This window comes from Raphanus sativus, chromosome 5, assembly GCF_000801105.2.
Source record: "Raphanus sativus cultivar WK10039 chromosome 5, ASM80110v3, whole genome shotgun sequence".
In the NCBI taxonomy this organism is placed as follows: Eukaryota; Viridiplantae; Streptophyta; class Magnoliopsida; order Brassicales; family Brassicaceae; genus Raphanus; species Raphanus sativus.
Genome location: NC_079515.1, coordinates 36,538,607 through 36,565,949, shown reverse-complemented (window position 1 = coordinate 36,565,949; position 27,343 = coordinate 36,538,607). Strand labels below are relative to the sequence as shown.

The 27,343-nt window shown below is 30.6% G+C and overlaps 2 protein-coding genes and 1 pseudogene across 5 annotated transcripts; 1 reads left to right on the top strand and 2 right to left on the bottom strand.

Annotated features, from left to right (window-relative positions):
* Positions 1-5,671: 5,671 nt before the first annotated feature.
* LOC130512478 (nuclear pore complex protein NUP50B-like) lies at positions 5,672-7,538 on the bottom strand. The gene has a single exon (XM_057010526.1). The coding sequence runs from the start codon at positions 7,514-7,516 to the stop codon at positions 6,353-6,355; it is 1,164 nt and encodes a 387-aa protein (XP_056866506.1). The 5' UTR covers positions 7,517-7,538; the 3' UTR covers positions 5,672-6,352.
* An 820-nt stretch (positions 7,539-8,358) lies between these two features.
* Positions 8,359-15,299, bottom strand: LOC108862982 (coatomer subunit beta'-3). 4 transcript variants are annotated; one of them, XM_018637265.2, is made up of 25 exons: positions 15,121-15,299; positions 14,810-14,830; positions 14,657-14,718; positions 14,476-14,530; positions 14,341-14,377; positions 13,900-14,225; positions 13,667-13,798; positions 13,434-13,582; positions 13,193-13,261; positions 12,812-12,962; positions 12,650-12,715; positions 12,185-12,373; positions 11,753-11,893; positions 11,531-11,605; positions 11,261-11,437; positions 11,090-11,181; positions 10,885-11,001; positions 10,494-10,608; positions 10,323-10,394; positions 9,886-10,082; positions 9,705-9,798; positions 9,512-9,618; positions 9,196-9,325; positions 8,910-9,116; positions 8,359-8,601 (listed from the first exon to the last, which is right to left on the bottom strand). In XM_018637265.2, exons 1-24 carry the CDS (start codon positions 15,121-15,123, stop codon positions 8,922-8,924), a joined length of 2,772 nt encoding a protein of 923 aa, XP_018492767.2. In that variant the 5' UTR covers positions 15,124-15,299; the 3' UTR covers positions 8,359-8,601; positions 8,910-8,921. The 4 variants fall into 4 exon arrangements, with proteins under 4 accessions (XP_018492767.2, XP_056842387.1, XP_018492768.2 ...); XM_056986407.1 differs by having other exon boundaries at positions 8,914-9,116; XM_018637266.2 differs by having other exon boundaries at positions 8,954-9,116.
* Positions 15,300-23,831: 8,532 nt separating this feature from the next.
* LOC108821403 (uncharacterized) lies at positions 23,832-24,773 on the top strand (annotated as a pseudogene).
* Positions 24,774-27,343: the final 2,570 nt, after the last annotated feature.

The following is a 27,343-nucleotide window of genomic DNA, read 5'->3' as shown; positions in this document are numbered from 1 at the left end:
AGGAAAAATGGAGTCAAATTTTGTAGTGGAGGCAAACTAACAAAATTTTAAAAATTTGGATGTAAATATATTGCATTACGAGACTTCCTAAATTCTTCACCTATCTATGGCTTTTGACTTGAACTTTTCACCCACAACAAATGAAGAAATTTATTATTTGATTTGAATACTTTACCGATGGAAACTAAAAGGTAAATGTTATGTTAACGAGGTTTGCGAATCATTTAGTAATGAATAAAATTCATATGGCTTTTAGAATTTCGTATTATACTAGTATTATTTGGTCAGTTTAATCTGAGGTTAGAATTGACAATATGTCAAAACAATTGTATTGAATTCCATGACGCTCTTTATTAAACAAAAATAAAATTTTAAAACGACATTTTTTAGAAACGGAGGAAGTATATTTTAAAAAAACACCTGTGACAGAAATGTTTAATTATCTAAATATCTTGCAACTTCTAACGTATGCCTTTATTGTAAGAGAAAATACCTTCTTAATATTAAGAAGAGTTTTCAGAGTTAATAAAATAAAAGAATAATGATATTAAATGAGTATTTTAAAACATGAAAATATCATGCAATAATTTTTAGAACTCTTCTTTAGATGTTAGTAGTGAGCTTGCAGTAATTTCTTGTGCATATTACTAGCATTTCCATCCCTGCATTCTTTTCTTTGTGAATATTTTTATGTAAAAAATAAGCTATAAAATTATACGTATAAGACAGTTATGTCGGCTGATCGAATAAATATAGACTGATTAAAATATACAAATTGAAAACCCAACTGGCTTTTAGTTTTGTTGATATGTGGTGGAAAAAGATAATGTATTTTTCTATTGAATATATACTTCTACCCTACACGATGTAATAGAGGTAGGGTTACAAATGCAAACAAATAGTGTCATATCCCTTTCTTCCCATTGTTTCCCATTTTCAACAACCTATCGAGTTTGTTTTACATGTAAATAAGTTCGATTTTCCGTCTATTTTGTTTTATATATTCATACTAAAATAGCGAAACCATATTATTTTGACAACTACGTTGCTTTTTTTGCTAAGGGAAGGACTATTCTAAGTAATCGTCCAAGTACACAGAATTCAAAGAAGATTTTGATCTTCGAAGATCTCATATGGCTTCGGTATGTAAACTGAAACTTACGTCCGCAAAAGAAAATGACATTGTATATGTATTTAGTCTCATCTCAAGTAAGACTCGCGTGTTTTGATATATTATGATTTGATTCATTCATCTAAATAAGAGATATTTCCTAAATAAGTTTCTGATTTGATTGTGTCCCTAGGGTTTATCAAGGATAGATGGCCACATTCATATGAAACACCTCTGGAATCAAATATAATATATATGGGTTGCTTTCAAAAATGTTCCAAAGAAGGCTTCTTACTACAAGGGTATCGGCTACAGTATTTGGCAAACACCGTTACTACTTCTCTGTGTCAAAATTGTTATATTTGGAAGATCAACATATTATAAAAGTTATGAGTTATGGTTATGATGAGGTTAAAATTATGGACTATGATGATCATAAATTTTAAATACTCATGGTACATTAAAATTTGATGATTAATCAGAAAACTGAGAACAATATCTGAAACCTGATTTTTTCTCCCTAGAAAACTATAATTAATACGATCAAATTGGTAATTATAATAGATATATGTAAGATTTAAGAACTTGTTCTATTTCAAATTGTGACATTGCATACTTTTGGTAAAAAATATAGCTCAGGATGATGGCTATTTCTATTTCATCTGATAATCAGAATAATGCGAAGGAGCCAACCACATGGAACCCGGGTCGTGGCGGGGTACTATTCTAACACTAGTTGAAATGACATTATGAGAGTTATGAGTGTGACTGGTTATCAATTAGAGTAAAATTGTGGAAAACTATGGTGAAAATGAGAGGGATAAAAAATAATAGAGTTGGAGAAAACTTTTTCATCTCATAAATAGTTGTGGTAAGATTTAGTCCATTTTTACTGTTTTTTGTCACTTTTTTAGAGTAAATGAGATGGAATCATGTTCCACTTGATTGGATGAAAGTAGAGTAAATTGGCCACTTTTGTTTACACTAACTCTAACATACAGTCATACCCTATATTTTTCTTAACCTAGAAGACTAGAATATTATTTCGTTGTCATCTGTAGGAAATGGTTTATTTCTTTTGAGTTGACTCGTTTTTTCCGTGAAACTGAGATGACTCGTTGGTAGAATGAAAAAGGAGAATAATACACTGAATGGCATCTTTATGATATAATTTTCCAGTTCATACTTATATCACATTGACACTTTATGCTCGTTAAGCTAGACAATTTTTGGTTAAGAAAAAGAACAATGAATTATTACATTTTTAACTAGAGCCAATAAAAAAGGAAGGATGATTTTTTAGAAGAATGCATTAACTGAAACTTTCTTGCATTGTCTACCACAAAACATAAGACTAAAACAAGTCACATAATTTACCATTTGTGATTCCAAGAAAAAAATATTGTGTTAGAGAGATGTAAGATGAATTTATGTCATAAAGTTTGTGAATATAGTTTGAAAATCTTATATTATATGAATATCATATAATAAATAGACGATGGTGAATTAAAAAATAAAATATAGATGATGTATTAGCACATACAAAAAGGTAAGGTATTAATATAATAGCATTATATTTAGCTGTGTATTATCTACTATATTAATTTAGAGTTCTATTTTTATCTACCGATAAAAGTTGTTATTTGCATTTTAAATGGTCTAACAAAAACATGTAACAATATAAAGCATTATAAATAAATGAATGCATTTGTAACATGTAACTGGAGCTAAATCTTAAACAAGATCTTTAAATGACTGCTATTGAAATATAAATACCGCTATAATATATGACAATCTTGATAAGATCTTTTTTTAGTTACTTGATATCTATTTACAAGAAAGAAACCTCAAAACACGTATTGAAACTATTCTATTAATTATTTTAGGTAGAACTCAATTATTAAAATCTTTGTTCTTATTCCAGCTGCTTTGGTTCACAATTTCTCTGTTTAGCAAAAGAAGTTAGAGAAAAAAAGGAGAGATTCATATGGTATTGTTTCCCGTTGGCAAAGAGATGCAAGTATAAAAATACTCAAATAAATAAATTAATATAACACAATAAATTTGTTAGATTTTTTGTTGGCATTAGTTAATCAATTTTATAAATGAAATATACAAAAAGTAGTCCGCGTTTTAACGGCGGTAATATTCTAGTTATGAAATTTAATTTAAAGTTCTAACTGAAACAAGATTCTACCCGATACTAGTACTTTTTTTATTTGTGTATTTTCTTACAAAATATTAGAAAAAAATAATTACTAGGATATCCATGTTCATTATTAGTTGGACTGTAATATACCAATATCTTTTAACACTATATCGGTCAGTACGTACTACGTAGGACTCGAGTTTAGGTATGCATTACTAACGCTAAATATCCAAATATGAACATAAAATTTCTTCCCTGAATTCACATGAGACGAAAGTGATGCAAGATTAGTTATAACTTATATTCCAGAATTGAATAGGTCAGAATGTATATTCTTGCTCAAGTTACAGATACTTATATGACTCGAAAACTGTATTTTCCCTTAATAACGCATTTCAACTCAAGATGAGGCATTGTTTAAGTCATGAGTCAATTTTCATTGAGATTCAATTATATCAGAAGACGATAAGGTCTTTAGGCTATAGCCAGCAAAAAAAAGAACATAATGTGGAGGATGTATGGGGGATACACTCACATAAACATAATGAAGCTCCTTGTGGTCTTTTGCCTCCATAATACCGAAGAATATAGCAATTTTTTTATAGAAGTGGAAACGAAATCACCATGCCTTCGGTTAGTCTCAACAATAATTTAAATCTCAAGTGTATCAGTAAAAAAGCACTTCGTTTAGTACAACAAAAAGCGGAGGCCGATGCCGATACAAACATAGAGCTGTTCTTGAGGAGCCATTCTCTTAGGTCTGATCATCGGGTACTGCCAATTCTACCGGGTTCAGGTCTCGTGGTTCCAATTTTGTGGCAAGTGTTTGTACTGAGCTGCTGTGTCCTATGGTTTTGTTGTTATGCTTGTAGTTGTTCTCCTTGTGTAGCTTAGACTGAGTAGGTGTCTAGATTTAATTTTTGCATCTTCTGCTCTATGTTTCTATGTAGTTCTGTTAAAAATCAAAATGGTAATAAATTTTAACATTTTTACCAAAAAAAAAAAAAAAAAACTTGAAAATGTAGTTTTCGGTTGTACTAGCTGGTCGTGGCGCCTATGGAACGAACGTGCCTAATATCACATTTCACATTTATAAAATTATATCAATTTCCCAATTAAAATCGTTATTATAATATTTGAAACACGGATATGATAAAATTTGTTGGCCACGACACGACACGATAAAAGAAGCGGTATCGGCCTCCGCTTTTTGTGTCTCCGGAAATTTGTTGGCGACTGATTTCATTTTCAAAATCCATTCAGTTTGTTTCTGTCATGGTGTTTTTATGTTCATGCAAGCGCTGGTCGCAGCAACCATTAAAAAACATGGCTATTATATACATGAAAAGAATCTCCTTGTTCATTTCTATTTTAAGTTTTCTAGTATTAATTGTTTATCTAATATATAGTTAATCAAGAATATAGATTATATACGAAAGAAACAATATATAAAACCAGATTTTAAAGTTCAAATAATCTTATATAGTATATAAAAATTTGCCGATTAATCAGAAAATTGAGAACAATATATAAAACCAGATTTTTTTCTTCCTATAAAATATTATAATACGACCAACTGGCTAATTTGATTTCATATTAGATATTTTAAATATATAAAAAATAAAACCGTCTTCTATCACCCCAATTGTGACGTTATATTTATCTTAACCTAGAAGGCTAGAATTATTTCGATGTCATCCGTAGGACATGACATGATTTCGTTTAAGTTGACTCGTGTTTTTTTTTTTGAGAAACTCAGTTGACTCGTTAAAATGAAAAAGGAAAAAAAAAACTTGAATGGCATCTTTAATCTTGTTTTATTGGGTATGAAAAGCAACGAGAAGCATCGGAAGATAAACATGAAACTTCTTCCCTGCGTTCACATGAGCTGAAAGTACTGCAAGATTAGTTTAGTAGATTCCGAAAATGAATAGGTCAGAATATATACTCTTACCCAAGTTGCAGAACACGTCACTCTTATATATGACTCAAAATTTGTCTCTTGCCCTTAGCAATGCGTTTCAAATCAAGATGAGGTGTTGTTTAAGTCATGGGTCAATTTCCATTGAGTTTCATGGTGATATTATTGTAAGATTGACAAATATATGACAAGAGGATTTTTAGGCACTACTAGCCGGCACAAAACAAAAAATTGGAGGATGTATGGGATACGCTCCATTCACACTGTACCTATATGTGTACGGTAGCGGTGTCACTTGAATCTGCAGGTTAAACTACAGAAGTTTCGGACCTTACCAAATAGATACTTTGGTTAAAGTATTGTTGGCTGACACCTCTTAACTTGAGTTCAAACCTCATAAGATTCATATCTTTTAGGTGATTTTATCTTCTTCTTTTTTTTTGTGTAAATAATTAGTTTCTAACTCTAATAATATTATGACACAGGTTAAAATACATGCTGGGTCCGCCACTGACTTCTTAAGCTCCGGTGGTCTTTTGCTTCCATAAAACTGAAGTACATAGCAGTTCTTTTTACAGGAATGGAAACGAAGTCACCGTGCCTTCTGTTAATCTTTAGTGTATGAGTAAAAAACACTTTCGTCTAGTACATTGTACTATTTGGTTTAGATAATCCTTCTAAATCAAAATAGGGAATTGAGTTTTTAGGCTTAGAAATACGGTCTAAAAAGTTTATAAGTTATAATTCACACAAAAACTCTAATACGTGTATTTGAGTTTTTCTCTAGTGTTGTTGCTTTTCCGAGTTTAATTCGTCTGTTATCCACATCACCACATTGTTTCAAGAACCGAGACTTCCTCTTCTCAACCCAACCCTAAGGAGAAAGAGTACCGTTGAAAAACTTGCCAAATTGTATTTATGAGGAATGATATGAGATGAGCGAATCATATAAACAAATGTAGTAGTGACTGAGACATTTTATATTATACCCTTGGGATGAGCTCTTTTGTATTAGATCTGAGTTAAGATGGAGAGTCACATTAAATATTCATACGATTACTAAGCCCATAAGGAGTTTTAAGTGATCCTCTCTCTCTCTCTCTCTTTCTCTCTGATAAATTTGAAATTGAAACAACTAAAGACAAGGGAACTAGTTTCCAAAGTTTTTCCTTTAAGCGTCTTCTTGTTCAGCCCTGGGGGAGTTCTCAGGTGTCTTCAACGGAGCTGCTGCTGCTGCTGCTGCTTTTACACTCATGGGTTTACTCTCTTTATGTTCTTCGATAACTTCTCTGAACTCTTCCATAATCGCTGGATCCTTGAACTTGAGTGCAAACGTAGATAAGCCAGTCTTGGCTTGGCTTACACTATTGACAGAAGCAAACGTGAGTACTTTCTTGTCCATGCTTGCCAGTTTCATTTCCGGGTATAGACTAGCGTTTAAGATCAACCTGTAGTTTCCTTTTGATCTCATAAGTAGCCTTGCTTTTCTTCTGCTATCAGTAGTGGTTGTTGATACGTTTACCTTGACTTGTCCTTTCCCACGCTCTTTCCATCCTCCTTGAAGAAACTCGAACAATACTACTGAATCAGCTGTGAAAGCTGTTTCTTCCTTCTCTTCTCCTGTTTCAGCGCTCTGTGTGGTGCCGAAGATAGAAGAGGTTCCATCGCTTGGGAGGCTGAAGCCGTAGGATGACAGTTGAGTGCGAGACACGGAACCTGAGGCAGTGGAACCGAAGGAGAAGGAAGAAACAGAGAAAGCTGTGGTACTGGTGGGAAACCCTGAGAAAGCGTTTTTGCAATTTGAATGCAGGTGGAATGGGGGAAAAAAGGCTCCACTGTTATCAGTGCCTTCCTTTCCTTGTATCTCAGTCTGATCACCACCTGAAGAATCCTTGTCAACACCACCCTTACCAAAGTTGATGTTGTCATCTTTAGCCTTTTCTTCCCCAGCAGCATCTTGGACTTGGGTTGTTGTTGTTTTGGTCTCATCTTTGGCTCTCTCTCCACCGTTAACTGCTTCACTCTTATCAACAGAGTTGATGTCATCTTTAGCCATTTCAGTCTCTTCCACTAGTGTTACTGATATTGTGTCATATTTAGTCTGACCACCATCAATAACTACGATGGGGGCATCAGATCTTATTCCATCATAATGTGCCTCTTGTTTGTTGGTTACGACATCAACTCTGAGGATTCTTCTGGTAGCCAACACCTCCTCACTAGCAGTCTTGAAACTACCACTCTCAAATGCACATGTGTCATCATCACTATCATCAAGACCACGAGAGAGCTCCTTCAAAGCACCTCTCTTTTTCGAAGGCTCTGAGTCCCCCATTGAAACAGGTAAAAGCTAGAGAGAGTACCTACAAACAAGATTAGATTCACAATCACGGTAAGAACCACCAAACAAAACCAGTACCAATCTAATTCATATATATATATGAGCATCAAAACCATCACTGAAGAAATCACAATTCTTATTCTCAACTAAACTACGAAGACAAAAGAAAAAAAAACGGAATCCGATTACTAGGAGCTCATTTCCCGAGCAACGATGACCTCCAAAAAATGAGCATGAAAACAAACCCCTAAGACTCAGATCATTACAAGATGAGATTCCGAGAGACTTACAGAGAGAGAGATGCCCCCACAAGTAGCAGAGAACCCCTGATGACCACCGGGGAGCGTAAGTAGTAAGTAATCCAGGGAAGAATAAATAATCAAAAGCGAATCTTATATTAAATCTAGCCGCATTTACTAAAGCGACTGTTGTACTAACACGTGTTCTTTCTCATATGATAATAAATCCATTTTTGATCCCCTTTTTTTACAACAGAAAAAGCGGCTGCCGTACGAACGTGTTTCTTTCAGATTTGCCGTAGACAGACAAAGATTGTTTTGTAATAGTTTGATTTTGGAACATTTGTTCAAAGTGGGTTTGTAACTAGATCTGATTTCCACAAGTTTCGGTTGAACAAAAATTTATAATTAAAAAAATAAAATAAATAATAAATCCATTTTTGATCCCCTTTTTTTTTTCTTTCTTTTCTTTACTCCTTCAAATAATTAATTAATAGTCTTACAATTTTCCATCGAATTTTATTATTTTGATAGCTATGTCATTTTCCTCAAACTATGTACGAAGATGTTTTCATTACACCCTCACACTGCAATTCATAGCTTAAAATAAAGGAATTTATATTATATGTACGATCAATTTGTAAAAACATGAGCTTTGAAATTCTAAAAGCAACGATTTTGTAAAAAAAAAAACAAGAAAACAAACTCTCTATTGTGTATACTTTATGATATAGAATGATCAATATCAGAGTGCCAAAACACCAACCACCTGGGAGCTCAAGAACAGATAAAAGAAAACCACACATCTTCCACCAAGAACTCATTGACCTGGGGTAAGCACTGCAAAACAAACACAAATGCAAAACGATCAGTTCCAACTTCCAAAACACTTACTGCAAAATGAATATATTTTGAGAGAGACAAAGTCTCCAGATCCTAGCCACATATCAATGTGTCACAAAGTTATAACTCATAACAACCTATCCCATCTCATTGCAAAACTCGATTATGATCAAATAAACAAGGGATGATGATGATACGTTAGAACAGGCCAACTTTTATTTGCCTTGGGAGGTTTCAAATGAATCACTCAAAAAAACAATCTATATATATTCTTTTGATTTTTCAACAATTGATCCTGGACTGACTTGCTTGCTTTATTAGGCTGATTGGTTTCCTTTGTTATTCGTACCCCACTCTTCCTCACCCTCACTTCTATTAACAAGTACAGCACTACCATCTGTCGAGTCTTCATCAACAACTCCCTCTTCTTCTTGATTCACTTCTTCTTCTTCTCCTTCATGCTCTTCCTCTTCACCTCCTTCATTCTCTGCATCACCATTTTCTTCTTCTACCTGTACAGTGTACAAACAAAAAAAGAACACAATTAAACGAACCATATTTTTAAACAATACAGTTCCCAAAATAACTTACCTCGTCATCCATGTCTCCATTTTCAATTGGTTCCTCTGCTTCAACTTGCAGGTTTCTGAAGGCTTCCACGAGAGTAGTGAAAGGTTGATCAGCGTATGTTGCATAATTTTCTGCAGCAGCATAACCTCCCCTGTAGATAAACAAGAGTCAGTTTCTTTGTTTGACGACCAAACCAATGATACTCTCTGGGTGTGAGCTATCAACATTAACCATCTCAATGTGTAAAAATGAAGTGAAATAGTGAGTGGGCTACCTGTTCAGAAAATTCGTATACAAAACATAATGATCATTAACTAATAAAATATGCTAGGAGTACCTCGCCTCTACAGCATTCGCTTCAACAGAAAGAGCAACTTGCCAATCCTCAAAAAGATTTGGGTACTCTTCAGGATCAGCCAAAGATTCTGCTGCTTTCGAATTAACCTGTCGAAAAGTCAAAGATAACTTTAAAGCCATATTACACTTTTTGTCATTCACCAAAAAAATTCATAGAAAGATGAGTAAATAACCTTGCTTAGATCTTTCCTCCAAAGAGCTACTATCTCTGAAACTTTGCTTGGGAGATAAGAACGCGCCATCAGAGCAGCTTCTGGTATCCGGTTACTGGAAAAAAAAACTTGTCATCGAGATAACACAAAGCAAATGGATTTGGATTTTATAAACCGACATTTGGAGCGCTAATGAAATTACCTCTCCACCAATAACTGCAGACAATCTTCCAATCTACCCAGCATGAATAAACAAAGAAAGGCGACATTGTTCTTTCCCTGCTCCTTAGCAAGAGATGCAAGCTTTGACATCCCTTCAGCATCTCCCAAAGAAGAATATAGTAGTAGCAAACCACTCAAATCCGTAGCGTACTTCATGCAATCCTCGGCCAATTGCAGCTATCATGATGAAACACACACACAAATTCAATACAATCACTTAGATACTGGGTATCAAAGATGAATCCACGAAGATTAAAAGAAAATATATGTCATCATAAAATCGAAAAATAGCAACTTTATATTATCAATACAATGTAGTGTAGGGAAATCGACTGATATAGCATCCGCACAGAGAGTTCAGTTTCTTAAAATTACCACTGCAAAACATTAGGACAGAATATTCTAAAGAAGATATACCTTGCCAGAAGACATGGCTAAGTCACCTAACTGCTTCCATTTAGACTCACTCTGCACTTCTTCAGCGATTTCCTACAAGCATGGGAAACAAGGATAAGAAGCAAATTGCTAAGTAAATGAATAAAAGTCAAAGTACTTCTTAAACATTCAACCATCACATATAATATTTACCTTGGCAATTTGAAGTCTACCCAATTGTATGGCAAGCTCAAATCTGTAGTCAGGATCTGTCGCAATTTCTAAAGCATCTTCAATCATTCCCCGAGACTCCAAGAAGTGAGCAATACTAACAATTTGAAGCAGTTCCAGAACAAAGTAAGAGAGATGTACACAAAATAGTGAAATACCGATAGAAGAGGGAAATGCAATATCAAGTTGAGTGAGTCCTCATAAACATCTTAACGTAGACAAAATAACAATATTCTTAGTAAACTGAATAACAAAGACCATTGGCAATCTAAAAATAACATCACTTAGGACATAGGACGCAGTAGGAGATAAGTTGCGGTACATATTGAATATGTAAATGTAGAAATTTAGACTAAAATAACTTGTCACGTACTTGTTATGCTGCTCTTTAGGGATTGTAGGTAAAATTTCATTGGCTTTGTCCAAATCACCCCGCATCACAAGAGTCTTGTATTCAATCAGGCTAAGCAGCAGGGTATATCCTATGACACTGCATTCCCAAGAAAGGTGAAATACGTTAGCATATTTTGAATGAACTATTAAACAATCTAATAAAAGACAGAAACAAAGGAACGTACTTGAATTCTTTGTCTACCAAGTAGACCCGGCCTTGATTGGCAATATAGCCTAACAAATACATTGGACGGTCCAAATGATACATTGTGGTTACCTGCCGTAAGTATATTAGCAGCTAAGATATAGAGTAACTCATAAAGATGATTGGAGAAATCAAAATACACGAAGAGTACCTCGCCTCCAACACAATAGTTAAGCTTCGAAGAAGAGTTGTTGTAAATGAAGCAGTCCCCGACCCATATACCTGTCCTAACACGTTCATCATTCTCATGGAGAACCTCAAAAGCATCCTCAACACCTTCTTCATCAGTTGGTCTTCCAGTAGCAAAATAGGAGGAAACCAAGTCACGCTGCAACAGAGAGGAACACCAGAGTAAGCATTCTACTAAAGTGGAAATGAAAATATATTGCTGAAAAATTTTGAGGCTGAGCGGGACTCTCACATTGTACTTCAGGATGTAGAATGATGTATCACTAGCAATGGCTACTAAATCACCACTTTCTGCCCAATAAAGATTCTGCAGATTTTTCATGGGAACATTAAAGAGTTAGAAAAAACACATACGGGGACAACTTCCAGCTGAAAATATAATGTAAAGAGAGAATAGGAAATAAACTGATGAAAGTAGAATCCCACAACAGAGACAAATTCAGTGGTTGAATACCTTTACTGTGACATCAATTCGCTGAATCAGCCTACATTCAGCCCAATCATAAAAGCAGATGAAATCATTTGAACACATTGCTAACAAGGATCCTCCAAAAATCTTCTCAGCTGAGAAAGTGGGCCGAATACTCTTCCTTTCCTGAAAACACCACCTTATTAATTTAATAAAACAGTGATGTGTGTTGTAACTGAACTCACTCAATATAGAATAACAAGATGCAATCCGATTACAATCCGAAACCCTAGATCGTTACACAATGTTTCTACGGATCTCTCAACGATCTCATCACGACCGCCTTGAAGAATTCATAAGGTTCAACAAGTCTCACAACAACAAAATGCATAACAATCCAGAAAAATGTATCTTTTACCCTAGAAGCACACTCTAACAAAAAAATGTATTGGAAAGGCCATAATGAGAATAGAAGACCTGGAAATTTTTATTGAATATCTTTATCTTTGACGAGCTCTCTCGAACTGCACATTCCCCCTCGGATGACCAAACAAATTCCAGTCCAGAACCGAAAGATCTATTTCTCCAAGCCAAAGCTGTGTAGATTATGTACTCTCCATCACCGCAGACTACGACAAACCTCCCGTTAGGGTTGTGCTTCAAGCTCTGAGAATAAGAATGAAGAGCTATTTATGAGATACATGATATGATTATACAGAACCGCGCTCTTGGGACTTCGCCAAAAACAGAATTAAATTTCCATCATCTATTTTACCCACTTCGTTCTGAATATAAAATTGTTTCAAAGAATGAATAAAGCATCATATTTAGCTGAAGTATGACTCTAGTTATACCAACAACTTCGAAAGTTTTCCCAATAGCTCCTATAATAATCCATCACAACAAGACAAGTTTCAGACGGTTCTTTATAGTAACACTCACTTGTGGATACAGATCACAGGTCCCCAGATCTTTAACAGCCAAGGGGAGTCTTTCTCCATCAGTAACCTAAGTAAAGAGACGGAAGCTTAAAAGCATCAGACAATATACAGTCGCGCAGGTTCGGCCATGTTATAATAAAGTAGTTAGAGTTAGAAGTTAGACCTCGTAACTGGAACCAATACTTTTGATGTTTGCAGTTTGGATTTCATTATGCTTAGCCCATATAATTTTTCCGCTACTGTCCATGCTAGCGACAGGAACTTCTCGTCCAATTTTAACCATGATGGTTCCTTCATCATATCCAATCACAACCCTGTAAAATGCAACCACATTCGTTAGATGGTCGTGAATGCTCAGTTGAATACAGCGTTAACACTGATCCCTCAATAGCTCTTAGTAATTATAAGCATTCTTAGCTCTTCAAATAGTCAATTTCAGAAGAAAATTAACAACAAAATGGAGACATAAAGATTCTACTTAAGAGAGAAAATCTATTCCTTGAAAGCAAATCTACATAGAGGAAGCAAAAGTCCAAATACTTACCTGCGCGAACTTTTTATGTAACCAATGGCCCAGACTCTCTCGAGAGCATAATTCAATGTGTTCTCTAGCCTGAAAAAATAAAAGTAGAAATAACAAATCAAAAGACAAAATAAACCTACTATGAAAATGAGTACGAGAAAGAACCTCATGTGCCAAAGGCATAGTTGAATGTTAAATACCCCCAAAAAAGTATCAGCATTGTTATCTCTATTGACAGAAGAAAGATTTTAGATAAAAATACCTGTAAGTCGTGGCATGCCAAATGCGAACAGTGCCATCCTCAGAACCTGTGAGTATTATTGGAAGCTCCGGATGGAAACATACTGCAGATACATTGTGGGTATGCCCTTCGAGCGTCTGGACACAACTCTTAGTTTGATAGTCCCATACCTGATTCCAAAAGTACAACTAGTAATTGATCTGCAAACACATAATTCTCAGGCGAAACAAATCACATATATAAGCGAAACAGACCTTAGCAGTATGATCATCAGAGCCAGTAATTAAATAGGGCTTATCACCCCCTGTGAAATAATCTACGCAGTTGACTCCTTTCTGATGAGCATCCAGTGTAAAATTTGGGTCTGGGGAACCAAGATTCCATATCTGAAGATGAACGAGCATGAAAAAACAGTCTGAGCAAACACTTTGTACAGCACCTAAAGCTGACTAAGCCATAAATAAAAACTTGAGGGCATTTCTGACACCTTTATGGAACGGTCAAGCGATGCACTGGCAAAGGTGTTGGTGTCTTTTGGATTAAACACCACTTGCATCACATAATGAGAATGTCCCTCAAATATCTGAGTACAGGCCCAACCATTTTCCCAGTCCCAAAGCTTAATGAGCATATCATCAGAAGATGACAGCACGTACGGAAGGGTGGGATGGACAGCGACACACCTAATGTAATCGGAATGAGCCTCAAATACTTTAACCTTGTCCATTGTGTTGTAATTGTAGACACGGATGTGCATATCATCCGCTGCTGCCACAACCCATTGCTTGCGTGGAATAAACTTGGCCGACCTAACTGCAAAGTCATATATAAAAAAAAAATCAGTATCAAAAACAAACTACACAAGGCCATAATACACAGCAAGTGAAAAATCTATAACAAAAGAAAACTCTCGTCAAATTATTATTACCTGGCAATTCGGTAACCTCGAAGGATTTAGTTATCGTCTGAGAGGACAATCATATTAGATTCAGATTAGAAGGAACTCCAAGAAATCATAAAAACTACTAAATCATAAAAAAAAATTACGAAAAGATTCACCGACCTGTGTCTGGTAGTTCCAAATACACAGGGTTCCAGAATACAAACTTGCTAGAATCCTGTAACAGCACATTGTTCAACCACCACAATGAGAAATAGAATTGCTATTCTATATAACCACATCCAAAATACAAAAAAAAAAATGTAACAAAGCTGCAAGTAGTATTAGCACAACAACGACTTACCATGGTTCAGTAGGATGCAGATCCACAGATTTAACTCTCTCTGATCGTTGAGCAAATTTTTTCTGATGGAAACAACAACAAAAGCAAATCATCACCACAGCGATAAACAGATAAGAACGTTAGAAAAACTGTTGCTAATACTATGCTTCATACCTTGATGTCGAGTCTGAGCGGCTGTTGAAACAAACAAAAAAAAAGGAAGGAAGGATAAGGAATAGTCAGTACAAATCTTGAGCCATAGATATAAACACCATTCAATAACCAATGATCCACGATGTTCAATCTCATCAACCAAAATGCCACACACTATATAACTCGATTTCACGAGGAAAAAAAACTACAACGAAGAAACCAAATGGTTTCGGATTTCACGATCGCACTGAGATTACGGATGAAATGCAGAAAAATCTAGATCGGATCGCAAGTAAGTTCGCTTGAGATCTGGGAGATTTGAGTTTTCTCACCATCTTTGCAGGTTAAGCAGAGAGCAGAAGATGATCTGCTCGTCGGATCTCTCGTATTGCGCTCAAATCTGCAGGCCGGCGATTGAAGAAAGACGTTAGGCTCGGCGTTTGGAGTGAGATTGCAGAGAGGAGGAGGAGGAGGTGTTAAATACGGCGGAGATCAATATTAACATTTAAACACATTTGAAGTCACATCTGCAATCAAATTTTGACACATCTTTTTTTTTTTTGAACAAAAGACGCATCATTTATTTTTAAAAAATAACTAATTAATAAGGAACAAAATATCAAAGAAGTGTTGTATGTTATTTTCTTCTATACAAAATTGTCAATTACTAAATTTCAAATAAACACTCGAAATTAAAACTCAAGTAGAAGGAAAATAATTTACAAATGAAGAGTTTGGTTAGAATGTTATATATTTTGTTGTTGAATTGATATTGTAGATCGTTATTTTTTGTTATAGCTGTAAATATTTTTGGTTGTAGGTTTGAAAATTTTAATTTCATTATTTGTATATTTTCTAAATCCAAGATATAAGTGTTATGCATTTTACGTTCTAGAGCGCAAAAAAAAAATATATAGTAGCTTTGAAAAAAAAAATTGATTTTGGTTAAATCATGTGTTTTAACTCTGATCAATTTTTGTGAGATTAGGCTAGATTTAGTAAAACAGTTCGAGTTAGGATAATTACTTATTTCTTTGTTTTTTTAATACTACTATTTTCTTTGTCGGCTGCATATTGTATTAGATGACATGTTACAAATTATTCTAAGATACAATATACTTCTTGCCATTTTAGTAAGAACGTCAAATTCCGAAACAATCAAACAATAATTCGCAAAACCTTTTTAACTAGAAACAAGATGGCTTAGTGGGATATAATTCCTTAGATTATGTCCTGGAAATGGTGATTGTAATAGCCGAGTGACACCAATCAAATCCCAATCTGCCATTCTTATTCCCATCTCATACTCCTCTCTATGATTTGGGAAGATTAAGCTATGCCTTATTTTTCCAAATTTGCCATTGAGTAAAGAAGGCCAAGTCAGCAATCAATGATGAGGAAGAAGTAACTGATAGCAACAAGCTCAAATGTTGCTGCAAAGATTGAGAATAATCCCACGACTTGGGTTGGTTTCCGAGTTGTGCCAGTTCCCATATTTATTTTGCAACTATACACTGGAATAGTAGATGAATGATTATTTCAAGTGCTTTCCCACATAGCTGACAAGATGATTCATTTTACATTCCTCTTTGAGTTGTGTATGTGCTAACTAACAAGCTATTATGAATTTGCTCTCCACCTTAAGATTTCTAATTATACAGGAAGGTGTCGCGCTTTCAGATTCTTGAGAACATTCTTTGATCCGCTACTTCACCATCTTGCCTGCTTTGAACATATGATATATCGATAGAAGTATATGCACTTTCTGCCGCTTAGATCGTTTTCGTGTCTATAAGTTTATACCATCAATAATTAGTTAATCAATTCTATATTAGTAGCTATCTTTTTATCATGTGCTTTTCTTTATTGAAATGGAATTATAATCCGCATATTACCCTGAATTAATCATAAGTAATCGAGTTTAAGACCAAACAAATTTTATAGAAAGCAAGACAAAATGTCACTGAAGCTTTTGTAAGAAAATGAGAAGGAAAGTTTTAAGTGAGAATAAACCTTCGCCGTGATTCCTACCAAGTTTTTTTGGATAACATATTTAGTAGAAGGACAAACTTTTCATTTTTAGATTGACGGAAAATGAGACAAAATATCATTAGAAGCTTTAAAATATTTTGAAATGGGCTGTGGAAGTTAAAATATAAATATGATTCCTACCAAGTATGTTGAAGGATAAACCACATTTCTTTAACCTGGTAAAAACTTGGAAGATTTATTTTCCGGTACTAGCAAATTAATGGAAAACAAACTAAAGAAATATTTGAAAATATTTTTATATAGTCATTCATTTTATTTATCATGATTCGTTGATTTTAACTAGACCTTAGTGCTCGAACTGGTGGTTGAAAATTTGATAAACAGGTGGGATTAAACTTCTTTTTTTTTTTGACAAAAGACTTCATTTTTCTTTTGAATTAGTTTATGTTGAATATGAGGAATACATTCCGTCAGGATTATGCAACCAATATGAACTATTTGAAAAAAAATCATAATTAAATAACCTGATAATTACGTGTGTCAAAAAGAATCACGATTAGACCATGATGAATATATACTTGAGTTACGTGTTGTACATTTTTTTTTCCACTTCTACTTAGTTGCATATATCACTCGGCGCATCATACATACATCAACTCCCAAAAGAGATTAGTTGTTTGGAAGCTTGTTGTCCCAAAAGCTAATCTCTACATATTAATGCAAGTTTGCTAAATAAACCCATCGTGGTTATATTTTATTAGAAACCCCTAGTATTCAAATACTATAGGGTTTACCATAATAATGTCTAATGTATGTTTTCTTTTGATGGGACCTTGCTTGCACTGGCCGTCAAAGGAGAGAAACTAACCAGGTCAAAACTAGTCACCAAATAAAATTAGGTCAAAATTAAGATCGAAATGATTGAAGCAGGTACAAAGGGGAAGAAAGGTCGAAAGTGAATGAAACTGGTATATTCTCAAGAATATGCCTGTCCACTTATAAATTTTTGAAAATCGAAAATGACTTTAACCAATCAAAACTAACAACTTGGACATTCCATTTTTTTTTACAAAAGAGCTATCTACCGTTGGATATATCAATGGACTAATAATGTTCAAGTTATCTTCGCATATGTTCAAGATCTCGCTTTTGAGTTTAAAGGCTACCAAAAGTGGGATGTGCCTAAGGGTGGGCACTAACAAGCTCACGAATCTAATGCGTTCACTGTGGCTGTAGTAGCACAGACTGGACGGTCGCAGCAAACGTATTTCATCACCATTTAACATTTGCTGTCAACGATTAATGTATAAAGTAAATGGTTATAAAATGTGAAATGTGCATAGCATGCTTGTTATCTCATTTTCTCATGGAATACTAGTTAATCAGCATCTCACTCAACATATGTTATTGATTGCTTCGATTTTTTTTTGTAGCTATAACTGGAAGATTTTAGCCAGCAAAAGTGCAAAACCCACTAGTTATTAGAGTATCAAATATTTTTATCATAGTTAATACGTCTATAATAACTAGGCATAATTGAAATGGTAGAGAAACCCAAATTTCCATCTTGATTCATAAAGTGAAATCAATTCTAGTTGTTCAAATGTAATTCCATTTCTTCTGTTCGCCCCAAGATGTTTTGTCTCATCTCTTGCATCCTTGATTCCTGATGTATGTTCTTCTTGTTGTTGTTAGAATATATAATGTATAGTTTGTTGTTATAATATAGAATGTCCACTAATATGTATATAACTTAATGTATGTATAACATGTAAGGTAATCGTGTAAGTACATAGAAGCAGCAGAAATTTACGCATGCATGTTTATTAGTGTATTACAGGGGACTTTATCGCCAATTTCGTTGCTATAATACAAGTCAACATCAGCCAACCGTATGACTAGAATTTTCAAACTACACAATAAATCGCCTTTGTTTGCAAAAAAAAAAGAGAGCATATTCAAATCATATATTCAAATAAAATTAATCACATGCAAATGGTGTTATAAACGTGTCCAGTGAATGTGATCCCACATGACATAACTAAGGAACTAAGGATATCTATCGTCTAAAGATACTCTAATAAAATATTTGATATATAGTTCCTTAGTTTCAGAAATATGTATATTAAAAAATTTTAACACGTATAAAAAATATTAAACTTTGATTACCATTACTTTATTTCTTATAATTAACTATTTCGTACAATTTATAATCAATAGAATTTTAATAAACATAATTATATTTTTAAAGGTTACAAGTTAATATTAAAAATGCATTAAAATGTAAAAAATATATTTTTGAAATTTTTTTTGTAAAGCATTGATCTTTTCGAATTACAGGAAATATTGTTTTATTCCATTTGTTTTTTAACAACTATTTAATCATTAATGTGAGACTCAATTTGAAAAAAAAACAATCATCAGTCTTCTTAGGAACGTCTCCATCTTTTTTCCTACTATATTTTATTTCAAAATTGGATAATAAACAAAAAATAAAACTATTATTCTGTAAATGAGTAGTTTTTATTTATTCTTAACTATTAATTTTATTTTTTATTTCATTATAGAGTAAAATATATAATAAAGATGGAGAGGTTGTAACCATAACTATACTAATTCATGTATTAAGCTAAAAACTTCATTTTAACGTTCCTCGTCTTCCGTTGACAAAAAAAAAACCTTCCTCGTCTTCAGACATCTAACATTGGTAACAGAACTATTTTCAAAATACTTTTCCATTATTATTTTTTATCAATTGATGTTGAGTTGGAAAACTCATGATTTCTTAAGACTTGTAAGTGTTATGGTAGTAACACAAATCTAGCTAGGTTATACAATTTCAATAATTTTGTAATGTAGTTTCTAGATCGAATCTTGACCATGAACTTGCTCGGGTCCGGTTAGAAAAATTAAAGCACACATACATTTTGGTCTCAGCCTATCTAAAGTTAACTGTATTTATACACTAGGGGTATGCCGGCGCTACGCGCCGGGTTCCTACTTTGGATTCTATATCAAACTCAAAATGCTTTGTTTTATTGTACTTGTAATTCATGTGAGTTGGATGGTTCATAGTTTTTGTATTTAATTTTGTATAGTAGTGTCAGTAAGAAAGTATAGATTTGCAAAGTATTGTAGATTTATTGTTCGGTCGTAAGTTTTTAACTACACAACACCTGATCATAGAATTTATAATGATTTGACAATTGTATGTTTATTGGAAATACTATTACATTCACCGTAAATAAGTTGTTGGGTTATATTGTCTAGGAGTATCTGGTTTAGGTAACGAAGACATTCTTATTATTTATCGTAAGTTTATGTCGGGAGTATGGTCTATGATTGACTGATCGATTTGCCTTCCAGGAATCTTCTATGAACTCATTTTATATAATTAATGTTTGTGGTTTGTATTTTTTGTTGTTAATTATTTCATACAGTTATCTAAATTGATGAGTTTGTATATGTTATATGAAATTGAGGCAAACGAAGGCTAATGAAAATTTCGGTCGATTGTTTTGTTAGGAGAAGCGTCTTGGAAGACAAATTTATCGGGTTTATTTCTATCAAGCGAAGCATCCTTGTCTTTTAAGATAAAACTAGGAGTAAACCCGCCCTACGGGCGGGAACACAAATATATAAATAATTTAAATATATTTAAAATGTTTAATTTATTTTTAGAATAAAATAATTAAATTTTATATTTTTTAAAATCAAATTTGTCTATTATTTTACAAATCAAATTAAAAATCAAAAATATATTATGTTTTTAAATTTTGTTCTAATTTAGTTTCTAACAATATGTCACTTCGGTTATTTTAATAAAGAAACGTCTAACTAATATTGTAGCCATAATATAAATCTAATGTTAAATTTCAAATTTATCTATTAGATTTTTGTTTTTTCTTGTTAAATATCATCTATTAAATTTTCAATAAGTTCATATATACATAAATCTAAATTTCAAGATAATTTTAACATTTTTTGTTTATATTTTTTGTATTGATTTTAATTTTACATACATGAATATTTGAATTTTTTGAAACTTAATTTTTTTTTCTAAATTGTTTTTTTCTGGTCAATTAAAATTTTATGTGGAATTTAAAACAGTTGTGTTATATATCAAGTTAATTATCTGATGAAGAATTTTGTCTTTAACCTATTTTATATTCATTTTCTTTTGAGAGAAATATTTTTTTCTGATATTTTTATATTTAAAATATCAAATTAAGATGTTAATTTAGTATATTTTTAATGATATTTGTAAATTCTATATGAATACGTCAAACGAACAACAGTCTCAATGTTGAAATCATATCTACTTTCAATTCATATTTTATTTTTATTTGAAATTCTTTTATTTTTTAAGATTAATATTTTTTAATTAATTTACAGTTATCTTTCAAACATTTAGGTTATATAGTAAACAATATGTTGACATTAAATGATTTATGGAGTTAACTTATATATAGTATATGCTATTTGTGGATATTTCAATAGCATATAACATAAACTTTAAAAATTGAATTAACTTGTATATAATATATTTTATTTGTTATTTTCAGTATCATATAACTTCAACTTTAAAATCACGTATTTTGAATTTACATATTTATAAGTCTTCCAAGTTTTATTTAATAATTATCCTTATTGGTTTTATTTATGTTAAAATAATATGTGAACATTCTCAATTATTTATAACATCAACTTATATATAATATATGGTATTTGTGAATATTGTCAATTGCATATAACCTAGAAATTGAAACCACATAATTTAAATCAATATAGTTATAATTGTTTTAAAGTATTGCATTTTTTATTTTTATGTTAAATTTCAAAAATATTATAAATGTTAAGTTTTTTTTTTGTCATAGACTTTTACAGACTCAAAACGACTATGTAAACCAAACAGGTAACTCTATAAATGTTAAGTTAATTTGTATAATTTTTTATATTTGTTAACCTACCTTATCAGATATTTATTTCTATTTTATTGTTTCAAAGTCTTTCATATTTATTTAAAAATTATATTTATTAGTAATTTTTATGTTAATTTACAAAAAATAGTTTAACATAAGTAACTTATACATAATGTTTTTATTTTTTTTAGTTTAACTTTTTATATGATTTATATTTTATTTTCAAATGAATTGTTTTTGGTAATATTGACATTGATTAGAAATAAAAGATTGAGAAAATGATTGTCTTATTTTTGGTGATTAAAAATAATACGTTGACATTTTCAGTAATTTATGACATCAACTTATATATATTATTTATTATTTTGAATATTTTCAATAGCATATAATACAAAATCTTATATTATATATTTACTTATTTTTATTTTTATTATATTGTATATTTATTTATTCAAATTTTCTTGCTTTTATATTAAATAATAATATTACAATAGATTTTTAGTGTAATATTTGTATTTCTTCTATTGCGTTTTTACTTATTATTATTTTTAATTGTATATTTGCTTACTCTTATATTATGATAGATGTTAAATGCAATATTTATATTTTTATATTGTGTATTTACTGATTATTTATTTTATTATACATTTTTCGGATAGATGTTTAATTTAATTTTTCTGTTTCTCATATTGTATATTTACTTAGGGTTTATTTTTTCTTATATTTTACATTTACTTATTATTTTATTTTTATAATATATATTTACTTATAAAAATATCTGGAATAATAAAATATTAAAGTATACATTTTTCAGATGGATATTTAATGTAGTTTTTTATATTTCTTATATTGTATATTTAATTATTATTTATTGTTTCTTGTTCTGTATATTTACTTAATCTAGTTTCTTACTTTTATATCTAATGGTAATATTACGATAAATGTTTAATATAAGATTTCTGTTTTTTTATATTGTATATTTACTTATTGTTTATTTCAATATACAATTTTCAGATAGATGTTAAATGTATTTTTTATTTCTTATATTGTATGTTTACTTTTTTATGTTGTATATTTATTTATTTTAATATTATGATATACGTTTAATGTAATATTTATATTCTTATATTTTATATTTATTTATTATTTAATTTTATTATATTATATATTTACTTATTTTAATATTATGCTAGATGCTTAATGTAATATTTATATTTCACATATTGTATATTTATTTATTATTTATTTTACTATACATTTTTCAGATCGATGTGTAATTTAGTTTTTCTATTTCTTATATTGTATATGGACTTATTGTTTATTTTTTCTTGCTTTTATATTAATTTTCAAATGTTAATTATCTAACTATTCTTATATTGTATATTTATTTATTCTAATTTTCTTGATGTTTATATCAAATTATAATATTACAATAGATTTTACTGTAATATTTACTTATTATTTATTTTATTATACATTTTTAGATAGATACTCAATTTACTTTTTCTATTTCTTATATTATATATTTATCTGTTATTTTGTTTTTTCTATATTCTATTTTTATTAACTCTAATATTACGTTAGATATTTAATGCAATATTTATATTTCTTATAATGTATATTTATTTATTGCTTATTTTCTTATATTGTATATTTACTTATTTTAGTTTTTATATCAAATGGTAATACTAAGATATATTTTTGATGTAATATTTATATTTCTTATATTATATATTTCTTATTATTTATTTTTTATATTGTGTATTTATTTTTTCATATATCAAATGATAATATTAAAACAGATGTTTAATGTAATATTTTTATTTCTATTAACGTATGTTTACTTATTTTTATTAATTTTGTTTCTTATAGTTTATATTTATTTATTTTTTATTTTTTTCTTCTACCAAAAATAATAATACGATAGATGTTTAAAATATTTTTCTTTCTGATATTATATATTTACTTATTATTTATTTTACATATATTAGATAATAAATATGTCTGCAATGGAACAAGATAGACTAAGTGATTATCTATGGACATATATACATATGGCGATGCAAAATGGACTAAAGTAATAATTAGACTGAAACATTGTATTTTCAGACGCATGCTATTTCATACACATGGCGACACATGAGTATGAAACATTGTGATGTTCCAAAAGAGAAGAGTATGAAACATTGTACTTTGTAGACGCATGCTACAACCTTCTCTTATCCAATTTTTCTTCATTCTAATCTTCTCTGCTTTGCTGTAATAAGTTGTTAATACTTTGCTTTTGAAAATAGTATAAATCTTAACATTCATTCTACCAACCTTCTTGTACTTCCAGACAAGTCAGGGGTTCCTCCAGGTGCTGGTGTTGAGTTAAACAAACAAACGGGAGTCAGATAATAAGAAACGAAAACAAAGACGCCGAGAACATTGGAGGATATGATACTTCAGCTAGAGCTTGAAGAAGATATAGTTCAAAGAGCTAGGTTACGTGAATCTTACTACGGCTCTTTTGATAACTGCAACGACAATGATGATAACTTATATCAGCCCGTTTGGATGTCATGCGTTAACAGTTCCGATATTTTGAGGTGCGTCATACTAATCACTCATCATAGCCATGAACTCTAACAAATGATACATAATATAGTTATGTTTTATTTGCTTGCCGTTAAGGTCGGCGAGGAACGCTTTGAACCAGTACCCACGTTTCTCGCTGGATGGTAAGGATGCGATGTACCATTCGTCATTCCAGCGCCAGCTTGGCGCATGTACTGATGTGGTGAGACATGGTGGACGTAGATCAAAATGCGGGGAGAACAGGGATCGAGCAAGACAAAGCACCTAGCTCGGACTGTGGCTGGAGAGAGTTTAGTGTGGTCTGAGACAGGGTTGATTGCGAAGCTGATGGGTCTGGAGATGGTCCCTGTTCTGGTAAAGGGAAAAAGGGGAAAAGATAAGTTGGGCACTCTGCTCATGAGAGAGCGTCTAAGGAGGAGAGATCAGACATCGACATTAACGGTCTGAATGGTCAAACCTAAGAAGCTTCTTGCTCGTCCGGGAAGGTTTAAAGCGATGAGACAGCTCATAGCGGTTGGGATTTTTTATGTCGCTGGAATAATGGCTTTTATAGGGATTTGTTTGATGTAAAACTATACATTTTTCCTTTTTTTGTTTGATGTAGTATTTACATTTTTTATATTGTATATTACTTTTTAATGTAGTATTTCCAATTTTTAAATGGTTTACTTACTTATTTTTTTCGTATATTATATATTTACATATTTAAATGTATCTTTACATATATTTAATTATTACATTCTAAGGTATATGTTTAATGTAGTATTTCCATTTTTTTAATTGTGTATTTCCTTGTTATTTGTTTGATGTAAAACTATACAATTTTTTGTTTAATGTAATATTAACATTTTTATTTTGTATATTGCCTTTTTAATGTAGCATTTCCATTTTTTAAGTTGTGTATTTACTAATAGTTATTTTCTCATATATTAATATTTACATATTTAAATGTATATTTACTTATATTTAATTTTTACATTTTAAGATGGATGTTTAACGTAGTATTTCTATTTTTGAATTTTTATTTATTTATTATTATTTTTTTTATTATATATCTAAAAGTTTAAAGTTTACATTTACTTATATTTCGTATATTATATATTTATATATTAAATGTATATTTACGTTCTATTTTTTAATTTGTGTATTTACTTATAATTATTTTTTTCTAGAATATTAGTATAATATTTACTTTATCTTTTATTTTATGTATACAATATTTTGTATTTATACATTTTAGATATATATTTAATATAATATTTATATTTCTTATATTGTATTTATTTATTATTTACTTTTTTTTATATTCTATATTTACTTTTATTTATTTTTATTTTTTTAGCAGTAATGCCATGTGGCATCTTTCTAGAGAAATTTATGTCGATGATGTGGACGCTCTCTGGTGCCTCAAAACTGTACTTTTAATAGTATAGATAGATAGATATAATATTAACATTTTTATTTTGTATATTGCCTTTTTAATGTAGCATTTCCATTTTTTAAGTTGTGTATTTACTAATAGTTATTTTCTCATATATTATATATTTACATATTTAAATGTATATTTACTTATATTTAATTTTTACATTTTAAGATGGATGTTTAACGTAGTATTTCTATTTTTGAATTTTTATTTATTTATTATTATTTTTTATATTATATATCTAAAAGTTTAAAGTTTACATTTACTTATATTTCGTATATTATATATTTATATATTAAATGTATATTTACGTTCTATTTTTTAATTTGTGTATTTACTTATAATTATTTTTTTCTAGAATATTAGTATAATATTTACTTTATCTTTTATTTTATGTATACAATATTTTGTATTTATACATTTTAGATATATATTAATATAATATTTATATTTCTTATATTGTATTTATTTATTATTTACTTTTTTTTATATTCTATATTTACTTTTATTTATTTTTATTTTTTTAGCATTAATGCCACGTGGCATCTTTCTAGAGAAATTTATGTCGATGATGTGGACGCTCTATGGTGCCTCAAAACTGTACTTTTAATAGTATAGATTTGTAACACTATACGAATTATATACTTCTTCTTGTTGTTCCTTTTCTATATATTTTGTTTTAGTTTGGTTTATTTACAAAAACGAAAAGCGTATGTATGAAGTCGGATTTGTATTGTGGGGTTTTTATTGATATTTGATTTTTTCGTTATGATAAATTTAGATGGGCTTAGTTTTTAAAAGATAAAGTCCCAAAGTTTGTTATAAGAATATTTATTAATAGAGTCTAAACCATCGATCATTATATATATGGACATTATTTATAATCTATTTATATTGTGGATACTGTTTTTAATTCAATTTTTTTTCTTCGTCTGGGTTTAGATAAATTATTTTTAGTTGATATTTTGTTTGTTATATATGTGTATCATGTACATAGTTGTATTTCTATAGTTGTACGTTTTTATATGTGATTTTTTATATATTTCTTTGTCATGTTTGTATGAGGCATATCGTTAAACATTTGCTACCTATTACACGCTTTGATTCCAAATTTCTCCTTACGGAAGTCGTGAAAATTCAAGAAATTTTTATGGTTGCTTAACAAACATGTAAAATTTAAATTTTAATCTTAAAACATATTAAAATGCAAATTATATGTCAAAAATATAAATTATATATAATTTCTAAAAATATCTTAAAAATTATTTATAAACTGAATGACTAAAATTCAAATTATCCAAATCACTAAATTTTTAAATTCAAAACTTAAAATATCTGATATTTAATCCGAAAATTCGGGTTATCTTACTTTTTTATCTATATTATCTAAGATTACCCAAAAAGTTGGAATTAAAGTGGACCTAACTGAAGCAGTTGTCAATTTTTTGTCGTATATTATGCAGTTTTCCATTTTTCTACCCAAATCGAAATAATTAAATAAAAAATGAACTTAGTTTTGTAAATGATCAAATCAATTTTTTGTCGTATATTATGCAGTTTTCCATTTTTCTACCCAAATCGAAATAATTAAATAAAAAATGAACTTAGTTTTGTAAATGATCAAATGTTTCTCAAATA

Bases quoted from the DNA above. Each gene is read 5' to 3' on its own strand.
- LOC130512478 (XM_057010526.1), bottom strand. From the start codon at position 7,516: ATGGGGGACTCAGAGCCTTCGAAAAAGAGAGGTGCTTTGAAGGAGCTC.
- LOC108862982 (XM_018637265.2), bottom strand. The intron at 10,083-10,322 runs GTATATCTTCTT...TCATCATGATAG, and splicing joins TAGCCATGTCTTCTGGCAAG to CTGCAATTGGCCGAGGATTG. The intron at 9,799-9,885 runs GTAATTTCATTA...TTTTTTTTCCAG, and splicing joins CTGCAGTTATTGGTGGAGAG to TAACCGGATACCAGAAGCTG.